This window comes from Fistularia commersonii, chromosome 13, assembly GCF_037954325.1.
Source record: "Fistularia commersonii isolate RoL2024-O1a breed Wild chromosome 13, RoL_Fcom_v1.0, whole genome shotgun sequence".
Classification (NCBI taxonomy): domain Eukaryota; kingdom Metazoa; phylum Chordata; class Actinopteri; order Syngnathiformes; family Fistulariidae; genus Fistularia; species Fistularia commersonii.
Genome location: NC_141296.1, coordinates 2,199,970 through 2,213,336, shown reverse-complemented (window position 1 = coordinate 2,213,336; position 13,367 = coordinate 2,199,970). Strand labels below are relative to the sequence as shown.

Sequence of the window (13,367 nt, the reverse complement as noted above, 5' to 3'; positions counted from 1 at the left end):
CCTCCATAAACCCCGGAGGCTGAAACCGTCCAACTCGAGTCCTTATCGGAGATTTTAATGGCCACCCCGTCACCCCCTCCCTCTAACTACTCAAACGAATTGAGTGTCGCTCAAAACGATGACATCGTGATATTTGTCATCCAGGCAACCACGGCCGTCTTAGCTTTAACTCCGGTTGTATTTCATCCTCAGCCCGTCTTTTGGTGACTTTGAAAAAACTCAACCCAAAACAAACCTGTGGGAGTATCTGATGATTTGTTTTCAGTAAAGTACATCTTCCCTGTTACCCAGGCGTACCCATACTGGGCACACGAGTCCCAAAATTTTGCCGTTGTAGGTACATTAGCAGACATTTCAGTGTTCCAGCGTCCCTTTCAGACCACGTTTCCGACCTGCTGGTCGTCGGACGAGCTGCATTTGAAAGTGGCGTCCTCGCGGTCTAGGCTGCACCCCTTGGCGGCGTGGGACTCTGTAGGCCACGACTTGATGGAGCAATGAAAACAGAAGGCGTAGAAGAAAGCTAGCAGGAGCAGCAGGCAGACCACGCAGAAGATGACAATGATCAGGATGGTTTGCACTTGCAGGTGCGCCTCTTCCCACGGAAGAGGCGTCGACGATGTCGGGAGGCCGATGGTCGTCTGCGCGCCGGCAGAAGTGGCGGGCGGCGTCGCTGTCGGTGTGTCCCGCCGTACGAAAACCAGGTGGGTCACCTCTGGCATAATGGGAGGTTGTGTACCTTCGGAGTTTTTTGTGCTGCGGTCCTGAAGGAAAATTGAAATTGAAAGTTGGACGGTCTTCACTGAAACAGGTGCTTTCAAGGGGATTTACAACGGATCGCGTTCACCCATAGGCATGCGCACAAATGGCGGCAGAGCTGCCTTGCAAGGCGCTAAGCATACCGTTGGTACCAACTTGGGGTTCAGTGACTTGCCCAAGGACGCTTTGGGGATCGAGCCGCCAACCTTCCGATTGGAGGGGCTCCTTGATCCACCAAAGTCGGCCCATGTAGGAAGCTGCCTCAGAGGCACGTACTTCTTCTTCCTTTTCTTTTAGGCTTTTCCCTTCTGGGGTCACCACAGGGAATCAACCCTCTCCATCTAACCCTATTCTCTGGATCCTCCTCTCGCACACCAACTCACTTCACATCCTCTATGTCCATAAATCTTCTCTCTAGACCTCCAATTCCAGCATCCGTCCACTGACACTCACTCTCCTTCTTCTGTACATGAGCCGACCATCTCAGTCTGGCTTCTCTGACCTTCTGAGAAGACTCCTCTTCATCTCTGCGACCTCCAGCTCTGCCTCATGTCTTCTTCATTGTTCGTCCATCCAGCATGGCTGGTGTCACCACTGTCTCCTCCACCTTTCATTCTGGCTGCTCGCCTTCCTTCTCTTCGTACCCCTGACACTTTTCTCCACCTCTTTTCCACTCTCTCCTACGCTCTGGACTGTTGACACCAAGTACTTGAAAGTCTCCAACGTCTTGATCTCCACTCCCTATAGCCTTTCCTCTCCTTTCCAGAGCATACCTCCACCTCTCTAGATGTTCCTCCACCTGTTCCCTGCTCTCACTACAGATCACAATGTCATCTGCAAACATCATGATCCATGGAGATTCCTGCCTACCTTCATCTGTCAGCCTGTCCATCACCCCTGCAAACAAGAAGGGGGTCAGAGCTGATCCCCGGTACTCTATAGAGTATGTAGTAGTAGCAACGTATGAGGAATAATACTCAAAAACTACAATTTCGGGGAACTGTGACGAGTACACGGATTGCCTACTGGAAGTGGAGTAAAGCTTTTCTAAAATGTCACATATCCTCAGCGCCCACGTGGTCGCTGGAAAAAGTTTCAATATGGGCATATATTAACAAGCACATTAGTCAAACCGATACGGCGCTGACAGGCTCATTGTGGCCGATGATATCGCCGCGGTGATAAATTGGACGGACCCTCGTCGGGATGTCGGAGAGACGGTTTGATCCTTCCGGAAAAATGAAAATGAGGAAACCTCTGTTAAATGGCGGGATGAAGTCACACGCTAATGAGATGACGGCGTCATAGATGTTATCCGATTATTAATTAACCTGCCGATGACAACAAGTCGACGTCGGACACGCGGTACGACAACATTTACGTCTTTTTTTTTTCCGTCGTCGTTCTTACCTGCGATGCGTCGGCGGCGCCGAGCGGTCTTTCTCTGGAGGAGGAACCGTCTTCTTTTCTTTCTCGAAGGGTCGAGAAGGGGGAGGAAAGAAAACGGAGGACCGGAGAGCGAGGCGAGGACGAGGGAGGGGAGGACGGGCAGATCCGGGAATAACAAGAGGCGTTGCCATGGAAACACCGGAGCGACATCCTATCACTGCGAAGAAGACGTTTTTAAAATCTGCCCGATCTCCCCGGGATGCCCTTTTTTACACCGGAATTCGCGCGGCGGTCTTGATATTCGGACTTTTCGAGGACAAAAACAACCGCTTTTTCACCGTCCTCCTGATGGTGAGCGACGCCAAAACGAAACAAAACAACAAAAAAATAAAAACTACTAATCCGGTCGGCTCCGGCGCCGTCTGGTCCCTTTTCAAACGTCCTGATCCTTCAGCACAGGTCCTAATTGGTCCCACACCCCTGCTGAGTTCCCCGAGAACATCCGAGTACTCGCTCGGGTATCGGTTGCCGTGGAAACCGCCCAACCGCACCGATGACATCGTCGTTTCGGCGGCCGGTAAACCCAGAAAAGCCGGTTCATAAATATCAGAGCGGGAGCGGGAAAAAGGCGCCCGTTGGCGTGTTTCACGCGGCGGGGGACCTCAGGAGGAGCCAATCAGAACGCTCCGTCGCGGCGGCGAAGCAGAAGAGCCATTAAATCCGAAGACAAAATGGCTGAAAGGGGGTCCCGGCCCTCGCCGAGGTCAGCGGAAAGGACAAATAAGGGAAGAATAGCCACAAAGCAGCGCGGGGCTCCACGCCGCCGGGGGGTATTTCTGCCCCGTTTACCCCCGGGGCAGAAAAGGGGGTTAAAAAACCTCCAGAAATCTGTTTTACAGACGCCGTTATTCAAATAAACGCCCGTTTTTGAGCTTTCCTTCCGAGACGTGCCGAGACAAGCCCGAAAACTATGCCACGGGACGGGGTAGAATCAGCGCTCATCCACGCCTGCGTGTCGTTTCCTGCACAGTTTGCAGGATCGACGCTTTCGCAACCGTTCGCTTTTATCGCCTCTCTCACGGCGAGACGTTAAAAAGAGACGACGGCCGAACCGGCGGCTGGAAATCCTCTCGTTATGATTTCTCCCGTCGCTCGGCGAACGGGAGGCGCCCGAGGTCATTTATTGACGTTTTCTCCGAGACGACGAACGGTCGACCACGCCGGTTCTTTTATTTTTATTTTTTTATTTACCAGCGAGTCAATTTAGAAAAACGAGCATCGAAATAAAAGATACGACTATTTGTTTAATTGTTAAAAACAAACAAACCAACACACACGCTATGCGACTGACAGATGTACGGATCGACGTGGCTACGCGCTCTCTTTTTTTTTTTTTCTTGGTTTTATTTTCAATATTTCAAGATTCACCAGACAAGAATTGTTTTTTTTCTTTTTTTTTTTTTTTTTTCTTGGGTTTTATTTTCAATATTTCAAGATTCACCAGACAAGAATTGTTTTTTTTTTTTTTTTTTTTTTCTTGGGTTTTATTTTCAATATTTCAAGATTCACCAGACAAGAATCGTTCAGGCGAAGGATCCCCCCTTTTTTTTTTTCCTTTGGTTTTATTTTCAATATTTCAAGATTTACCAGACAAGAGTCGTTCAGGCGAAGGATCCCCTTTTTTTTTAATTTTTAAAAAAAAAATTTTTCCTTTGGTTTTATTTTCAATATTTCAAGATTCACCAGACAAGAATCGTTCAGGCGAAGGATCCCCTTTTTTAATTTTTTTAAAACATTTTTTTCCTTTGGTTTTATTTTCAATATTTCAAGATTTACCAGACAAGAATTGTTCAGGCGAAGGATCCCCCTTTTTTTTTCCCTTTGGTTTTATTTTCAATATTTCAAGATTTACCAGACAAGAGTCGATCAGGCGAAGGATCCCCTTTTTTTTTTAATTTAAAAAAAAAAAATTTTTTCCTTTGGTTTTATTTTCAATATTTCAAGATTCACCAGACAAGAATCGTTCAGGCGAAGGATCCCCTTTTTTTTATTTATTTTTTTTTATTTTTTTTCTTTGGTTTTATTTTCAATATTTCAAGATTCACCAGACAAGAGTCGTTCAGGCGAAGGATCCCCCTTTTTTTTTTCTCTTCGATAGCTTGACGCGCCTTTAGCTCGAACGCGAAATAGTCACAAAAACCACACGCGTGTTAAAATCATCGAAACGCTAGTTATTTTTTCTTCTTTTTGGCGATGTTGTTACAAATCCAGTTCATGCCGTCCTGTTGAAGAGACAGACAGAAAAAATTCACCCCTCCGCTTCAAAAATGCTGTTTTTGGAGTCAATGATGCCGGAATTGGTCTGACCTGAACTCCCTCCCCGGAAACGGCCGAACAGGCCTGAATCTGCCACTCGCGGTCTCGGTACGTGTGCAGGTTGAGCCCCTCCGCGATCTCGCTGGCCGGCGACGCCGTGGCCAAATCCTGCTTGTTTGCGAAGATCAGCACCGGGACGCCCTTCAGGTTCTCCTCGTCGATCAGCTCGGAAAGCTCCTGCGGATCGACACGGGTTTCCGCGGGTGTTTGTTTATTTTCTTTTCATGTTTTATTTTTGTCATTGTTGTGTTTCTCTTTTTATCCTTGTTGTTGTTGTGGATTCTCCCCCCCCCCCCCGGCTGTCTTTTCTTTTTTTTTCCTGTTCTGTCGTCTATTCTTAGCCTTGTTTTTTGTTCACTCTGCTATTTCTTTGTGGATGTCGTTTGCTAGCTTTCAATTGTTTTAAATTACATTTCTAAAATGTACATTTTTGAAATTGCCCCTTTATTTTTATTTATACTCATATTTATTGATACTCTCAGTGTTAAATTGTTGTGACAAAAGAACAGGGATCAATAAAGTATATCTTATCTTATCTTATCTTATCTTATCTTATCTCATCTTATCTTAACTCATCCTAAAGGTTACTCTCATTCTGATCCAGGAATAAGGATGGATTAATAAGAATTTGAATTAAAATTACGTCTCTGTTGGAGAAAAAAAACAGATTTCTTCTCATATTTATTGACATTTTCATTCTTGCGCGACTGTGAGAAATTAATTATCTTACTTTATCTGAAAGGCTACTCGGATTCTGCGCCAGATTAATAAGAATTTGAATCAGAGTATTTTGTTCTTTAATATTAAAAATAGCTTTGTTCACTTTTGAATCCTCATAATTATATTATTTGCTTTTTCCTCCTTTTTTCCTGTCTTCTAATTGTCTATTTATATTTATATTCATATTTATTGACACTATATCTGTTACGCTTCTGTGACAAAAAAATTTCCCCTATGGGATTCAATCTTATCTTATCTTTTCTTATCTTATCTTATCTTATTGCAACAACGTGAAATTTGCAACCACTCTTTCACCGAATAACTGTTTTGAAAAAAAAATGTGATTACATTTTTATAACATTGTCATAACAATTGAAATTATCAATACAATAACAATTATATTGAAAAAAAACATTTTTTTTTTTCTTTATTTTGGCTGTCTTTAGCTGTGGGAAGACAATCAGAGTGTTGAGACTCAAATGAGCAAAAAGCTGTGGCTAAAAGTCATCGGAAAGAATAAAAACATCGCTGCTTTTTCGCACATTCAGATTGTAATCGTTTTTCAAAAACTCTCAGTTCCACCTCACGTGTTATTTGTTTGAAACCTACAAAAAAAAAACCAAAAAAAAACAGTCGTCGTTTTCACATATTTTCCTCGGAGCGCATCGATTCGAACAAAAGGTTGGAACGTTCCCTTTTTATAAAAAACAAACAAAACACTTATTATATTTCCCTCAATACTTTATCGTATGCATTCAAAGGACACCGAAGGAACTAACGGCTTTATGATGATGAAACGGAGTTGAAGAGGTGTGTTTTTCCTGTGAATTATTGCGTGTCACTCAGGAAACACCGAGCAGCAAGTCAGCATCAAAATGCTAATCCGCCCGCAAGCTGTTGCAGCCCGACAGCTAATTCATATCTGATGTCAGTCAGTCAGCAAGTCTCTCCGTCATCACATGGAAAAAATGTTTTCAATAAAAACCCTGAGGTGTAGTTTGAATGCTCTGCTCGTGTACACGTCAAAAAAAAAAAAAAAAAAAAATTCTTCAAGAAAACACGGCTATGTGTGGAAAAGCCTGGTTCAAAATTACAATTTTAAGCCGAGAGATTGTGATTTATTAGTTCTTCTTTTTTTTTTTTTTTTTGATTATTTTGCCAACTTTTTTCATTCTGGCCGTGAAAACCACAGCTTCTTTTTAAGAACTTATTCTTAAAAAAAAAAACATGAATGTGATCAAATGTCGTTCTCTCATTATTTTAAAGATTTCTCCTATTTCAAAATAAAATGGGCTCTGTACGTATGTATTGTCATTATTATATTATATTATATTATATTATATTATATTATATTATGTTATATTTAACTAATAGTTATTATAAGTATATATTTACAAGAAAAACAGCAATACTACTGCTCCAAATAATAGAGGATAATAAGCGATAATAATGATAATAGATATGTTTATCTATTCTCATCAATTGTGCTGTACAATTATTACTATATTACTATATTATTATTGTTGTTGTTAGTATTTTATAATAATTATTATTGGTACTATTGCTGTTGTTGTTAAATTGCAAATAATAACTATTATCATTTTTATTGTTATTATCATTGTTATTATTTCATTATGATTATTATTAATAATATTGCTGTTGCTGTTAATTTACTAATAATTACTGTTATTATTTTTAATTTTGTTGCTATTATTTCATTATAATTATTAGTAGTGATATTGCTGTTGTTGTTAATTTACCAATTATAACTACTGTTATTATTATTATTTTTATTACTACAACAACAGCAACAATTCTAAAACTATTACCATCACTACTACTACTACTACTACTAATAATAATAATAACAATGGATAATAATTTTGGCTTGCTTTCCATCACAGTGCAAGTGAGAATGGATAATTAACACAAACGTATCAGGACACAAATTCATTTTTCACCCCATCAAACATGAGAAATCAAACGGCGTGGCGGCGCCAGCTGGTCGCGCCTCTGTTTTCTCTGCGGTTTTCATGAAGAAACAATAAAACAAACCGACGATGACGTCGCGGCAGACGTGAACAGGAAGCCGCGGCGTTTTACACGCTTGCACAGCAGCTGCGTTTCGGCGATATTAAGTTTTATTGGTCTCAACACCCAATCAGGCGGGTGAAATGTCAAAATGGCGTTTTGACTAAAACGCACGTCCGACGGCACCAAAGAGACGAAAAGGTCACATGTCGGAGTGAAGCGTCTTAATGTCATAGTGTCGGGAACACCTGTTTTTGGTGTAAATGGGAAAATCCAATATGCGCCGCCTTTAAATGGAGATAAATGACGAATCCAAACCCTTTTTGGGTCAAACTCATGATGGCTATTTAACATTTAACACATAAATGGTGAATGTTGATTTGGTTCCAAGTAAGAGAAAGAAACAAAGGTTCACGAGTCAAATAATTAATGCGATGCCACGATCGCCAACAAACAGCTCCGTCGGTACGTTTAAATCAGATTCCAGGGACGGTTTATGCATTTAGGTCATTTTTTTTTTTTCTGCTCCGGAAATAGAAACATCTGGCCGACTCACCAGTCCCGTCTCCTCGAACCGCTTCTTGTCGGCGCTGTCGATGACATATATCTGAAAGAACAAAATGTCAAAATCAGAATTATTCGAAAATTACCAAAAAAAAAAAAAAAAAAAAAAAAAAAAGATTGAAATATATAATATATCATATTTTTTATTATATGTGATGAAAAAAAACATAAAAATAAAAACAATATATATTTATTTAATATATGATATCTCTTTAGAATAAAAAAAAGACAGGGTTTTATACGTGATGTCCTGCAAAATTTTATTTTGTTTATTTTTGTCATTGTCATTATCCTTGTTGCTGTTTTATTTTTATTTTTTATTTTTTTCCTTTCTGTTGACCATTCTTATCCTTGATGTTGTTGTTGTTGTTCTCTCTACTGTTCATGTATCTCTGGATGCCTTTTGCTATTTTCTAACTGTCTTCTAATTGTCAATTTATATTTATATTCATATCTATTGACGCTATAACTGTTACACTGCTGTGACAAAAGAATTTCCCTGATGGCGATCGATAAAGTTGATCTTATCTTATCTTATCTTATCTTATCTTATCTTATCTTATCTTATCTTATCTTATCTTATCTTATCTTATCTTATCTTATCCTAAAAGTTACTCTCATTCTGATCCAGGAATAAGGATGGATTAATAAGAATTTGAATTAAAATTATTCCTTTGTTGGTGAAAAAAATAGATTTCTACTCATATTTTTGACATTTTCATTGTTGCACGGGAAATTAATTATCTTACCTTATCTTAAAGGCTACTCTGATTCTGAGCCAGAAATAAGGATGGATTAATAAGAATTTGAATTAAAATTCCTTGTTCTTTTATATTAAAATTGCTTTGTTCACTTTTGAATCTTCATGATTATATTATTTGCCTTTCCTTCCTTTTTTCTTGTCTTCTACTCGTCTGTTTATATTTATATTCATATTTATGGACACTATATCTGTTACACTGATAACTTATCTTATCTTATCTTATCTTATCTTATCTTATCTTATAAGAATAAGAATAAGAATAAGAATAAGAATAAGAATAAGAATAAGAATAAGAATAAGAACAAGAATAAGAATAAGAACAACTTTATTTATCCCGAAGGAAATTGTTGTGCCAGAGTTTCAAGTAAAACATAACAATAATAAATGATAGTAGGAAATTGTAGAAACAGTAAAAAAAGGGGTGGGGGGGGGGTGGGAGGAGGAAATAAGAAATACAAATAAAACTATAAAGTGTCAAAGTCAAGGCTATAAAGTGTTTTAAGGTCTTAAGTGCAAAGATTATCTTATCTTATCTTATCTTATCTTATCAAATAACGGCATTGAAAAATCCATTATTAATTTATATTACCATTTAATTATAATAATTAATTATAGTAATAATAATCTAATTAATTAATTAATTAATTAATTAATTTAATTAATAATTATAACCATAATTTATATTTAATTTATGTTTCACTTTATATATCATTGTATTTCTTATTCTTCCTCCTTTCTACTATCATCAATTACTGTTATGTTTTTTCTTGAAACTCTGGCACAACAATTTCCTTCGGGATAAATAAAGTTGTTCTCATCTCATCTCATTATTACTTCTTTATTATATTGTAATAACACGATAGCGGGGGGGGAAACAATCTCATTGCATCGCTTCTGACGCGCACGTCGCTCACCAGCAGGTCGGTGTTTTCCAGATACTTCTTCCAGAAGGGCCTGATCTTCCTCTGTCCTCCGATGTCCCACACGTTGAGTTTCATGCCGTGCGAAGCCACGCTCTTGATGTTGAAGCCCTGGAGTCAAACGGGACGCGTCCGTGTCACATATGTAACGTTCGCTCTTCGGTTCGTTTCCTTCGGAAACCAAAACCACCTTCGCGTCTCAGCTGGAGCGCTTGTGTAACGGCTTTATCCGGCGGGGCCGGCTGAGGAGCAAATCTAAGGATAAGACTTGAAGGATCAAGCGCCGTCTATGTGTTTATGTGTCAAGTCTCATTTAGCTTTACGAGGCCCGTCGCCGCGGAGTGCAGGGCCGCGTTCCTCCCGTCGGACTCGTCGCGCGTCTCGCTTCGCGCGGGACCAACCAAACGCGAGTGGGTTCGTACGTTTGGAAGTAGGAAGAGGGGGATGAGAAAATGTAAGAAAAACAAAGCCAAAAAACAACTGCGGGGGCCATGCAAAAACGTAAATATAAATACCAATATAATCATAATGAATACTAAATATAATAAAATAATCAATCACAATAAATAATAAAAATAATAAACAAATATAATATAACATAGAAATAGGGGTTGAGAAACTGCAGGATAAAACGGGAAAAACAATTGCAGCTGCCTGCAAATATAATATAGATATATTTTTATATATTTTATTTATAAATAAATATAAAATAAAATAAATCTAAATATAATGAATGAATAATCATAATGAATAAAATAAATATATTAAATATAAATATATTTCTATATCTATGTATAAATATATTTATTATATATCTGTAAAAGCAGATAGAAATATCAACTGTGGGATGAGGAAATGCGAAGAAAAACAACTGCAGGACCATGCAAATATAAAAATAAAAATCAAATATATAAAAATAAAATAAATGATGATAATAATAACATAAACAATGAATATAATAAATGAATAAATATGTTGTAAAATAGATATAAATAGAAATAGGTGGGTGAGAAAATGCAATGCAAATGCAAGAAAAAAGTCAAAAACAACTGCGGGAGTGTTCAAATAGAAATAAATGTAAAAATAAAATAAAATAAATCTAAATATGAGAAATAAATGAGAATAATAAATAATAAATATTATACATAAATAATCGTTATATAGAATAGATATAAAATAAATATAAATGAATAAAATAGACCGTATTTTATCCTCGCATCCCGCTTATGTGATTTTTCATTGTCATTTCTATTGTTTATGTTTACTGTGTTTACGTTCCTATCGCTGTTCAGGTGGTCTATTTTCTATTTTATAATTGCCTCCCGACCATCTCTTTATTTAGATTTATATTCACATTTATTGACACGATAACTTTTACACTTCTGTGACAAAAGAATTTCCCCTCCGGGGATCAATAAAGTTTATCTTATCTCAAAAACCGGGGACGTCACCCAAAGCGTCAGCTTGAGTTCGGAGTCATTATTTAACAGTTATTTACCAGTTTGCACCCGATCCTCACAACACCGGATGGACAATCGTCACAAAAAAAAAAATAAAAAAAATAAATCGTCATCTGAATCCCATTACTTTCTGTGAGAGCGTGCACTGGTCCAGCTGGTCTCAAAAGATTAGATTCAATCCCCTGCTCCCTCCTGCTTTCTGAAATGCTAGGGTTACGCAAATGACCTGCTGGGAAAAAAAAACAAAAAACTAATGGAGATAAATGTGTTGGCCTCGGAGGGACAGGTCGGGAATTTTTGTCAAAAAAAAAAAAAGGCCCGAATATTGAAGCCGAAACCCTGATAGCAAACATCCGCTCGATTTGGTGTGGAGATACGACGGAGTACTTTTGCCATATTTTTGACGCCCCCCGTCCCGTTTCACCTGCGTGGGCGTGATGGTGTTCACGTCCTCGGAGGCCAGGCTCTTCAGCAGGGTGGTCTTGCCGGCGTTGTCCAGCCCCAGGAGCACTATCCTCACCTCCTGCTCCGTGGTTCCCTTCAGTTTCTCGATGACGGAGAGTAAGCCCTGCGTGCACGTCGGGCGGATCGAAATGTCAGACGTGCATTCGCTTTTTGCAGAAATACTCGAGCCTCTACTGAGCGAAAATCCGTCGTATTTACCGCAATGAAATCCAAAATAGTTCAGTTTTTTTTTTAATTCTAAATATCACCCTCCTCAAAATTATTTTGTAAAATAAATCATTAAAATAATTAAACAAATAAAATGCATATAAAATAACAACATTTAAATAATATTATTGTTTTATATTATTATAAAAATTATTTTGTAAAATAAATCATTAAAATAATTGAACAAATAAAATGCATATAAAATAACAACATTTAAATATTATTATTATTTTATATTATTATAAAAATTATTTTGTAAAATAAATCGTTAAAATAATTAAACAAATAAAATGCATATAAAATAACAACATTTAAATATTATTATTATTTTATATTATTATAAAAATTATTTTGTAAAATAAATCATTAAAATAATTAAACAAATAAAATGCATATAAAATAACAACATTTAAATATTATTATTATTTTATATTATTATAAAATATTTTGATTAAAATTATTTCTAAATTGAAAAAATAAACAGGACATTGATACAAACTGAAGGATTCATAAGGTACAAATAAGTCATATTTTTTGGAATCACCATCAAATCCTCCTTTAGATTTCTCTGATTTTCTTCTTATGCAACAATTGGAACCCTGTATTTCATCTGGTTCCACTGTTTTTGACCAGACCGTGCCTGTGTGTGATAAGAAAAGCAAATTTTGCAGACGCCTTTTTCATTTTCATTACACTCCTCACTGACCTCTTTTTGATTCTAGGCCAAATATCTGCTCACAGAGTTAAAACATTTTTTTTTAAATGAAATGTACATCCACCTTGCCCCTGCACAAACTCCGGAACAATACTAAAAAAAAAAAAAAAAAAAAAAAAAGATGTCTCTTCCACCCCTCCATCCCCATCGTGTAAGATTTAATCCGTCGCTTCATGTGGAAAAGCACCTGCCGGTCGGGACTTCATTCATTTATCGCTGCGTCCATTTAATGTGATTAATCCGAAAGCGGGGGGTTGCGGAGCGGGGAGGAAGGCCCCGGCGGCGGCTCAAAACACACCGGGCTCCGTCGATCGACGAACGTTATCGCTCGGGATCGACGCGATGGATCGATATCTTCCCTTACCTTCTGAGCTTCCCCCATGCTGGCGCGTTTCCTGTGGCTTCTGCTACGAAGCTGCAGCTACATCCTCCGACGGGCCTGGAGCGGGTTAGCGATTCGCGGCCTCTTGTTTTTTTTGTTTTTTTTTCCCCCTTCCTTCTTCTTCTTCTTCCACCCCTTCAAACTTGACCGGGTTACACGCCGCCTGTGTGTGTGTGTGTGTGTGTGTGAGATAGTTACGTCCACCTTGGAGTCAATTGCTCCTCACTGTAAGCGTGGAGTTTACAAGCAGGAAGAGGAGGCGGGTGGACGGGCGCCGGGATTAGGAGACCAGAATTAGCCCTCGTCACCCATGCAAAGGCCAACTCAACCACCCTCCCCTTTCCTCTGTCTATCTCCACTTTGCAGTGGCTTTACCTGGATTATCCCTTAGCCACCTGCTGCAGGAGGAAACTGAATAGACCTCACGCGCGGACATGACTGGAGAGGGGGGAGGTGAAAAAAAAAAAATTTACCATATGGCCGGGGAAGGCGCGTAAAGAAGGGGGGAGTTTTAGCGTATGGATTTCACATCCCGGGATTATATCGTGTCGTCGCACCGCGTAACTTATTTCTGTGTTCGTAAGTCGGGTCTCAAATCCCATATCCGTCCCTGTCTCTC

General features: G+C 38.8%; 2 protein-coding genes across 2 annotated transcripts; both read right to left on the bottom strand.

The window, feature by feature from the left end:
* Window positions 1–236: 236 nt before the first annotated feature.
* LOC147227517 (uncharacterized) lies at window positions 237–2,495 on the bottom strand. The gene is made up of 2 exons (XM_086158691.1): window positions 2,167–2,495; window positions 237–761 (listed from the first exon to the last, which is right to left on the bottom strand). Exons 1-2 carry the CDS (start codon window positions 2,353–2,355, stop codon window positions 375–377), a joined length of 576 nt encoding a protein of 191 aa, XP_086014817.1. The 5' UTR covers window positions 2,356–2,495; the 3' UTR covers window positions 237–374.
* Window positions 2,496–4,106: 1,611 nt separating this feature from the next.
* arl3l1 (ADP ribosylation factor like GTPase 3, like 1) lies at window positions 4,107–13,015 on the bottom strand. Its single transcript, XM_086158635.1, has 6 exons — window positions 12,731–13,015; window positions 11,404–11,547; window positions 9,514–9,630; window positions 7,829–7,879; window positions 4,513–4,698; window positions 4,107–4,427 (listed from the first exon to the last, which is right to left on the bottom strand). The coding sequence occupies exons 1-6, from the start codon at window positions 12,746–12,748 to the stop codon at window positions 4,377–4,379; spliced, it is 567 nt and encodes a 188-aa protein (XP_086014761.1). The 5' UTR covers window positions 12,749–13,015; the 3' UTR covers window positions 4,107–4,376.
* Between the last annotated feature and the right edge of the window lie 352 nt (window positions 13,016–13,367).

Excerpts from the sequence above, each read along its gene's own strand:
- LOC147227517 (XM_086158691.1), bottom strand. The coding sequence starts at position 2,355 with ATGTCGCTCCGGTGTTTCCATGGCAACGCCTCTTGTTATTCCCGGATC. Across the intron at positions 762-2,166 it reads GCGCCGCCGACGCATCGCAG|GACCGCAGCACAAAAAACTC; the intron begins GTAAGAACGACG and ends ATTTTCCTTCAG.
- arl3l1 (XM_086158635.1), bottom strand. Across the intron at positions 9,631-11,403 it reads ACACCATCACGCCCACGCAG|GGCTTCAACATCAAGAGCGT; the intron begins GTGAAACGGGAC and ends GTTTGACTCCAG. Across the intron at positions 4,699-7,828 it reads GGTTCGAGGAGACGGGACTG|GAGCTTTCCGAGCTGATCGA; the intron begins GTGAGTCGGCCA and ends GTCGATCCGCAG.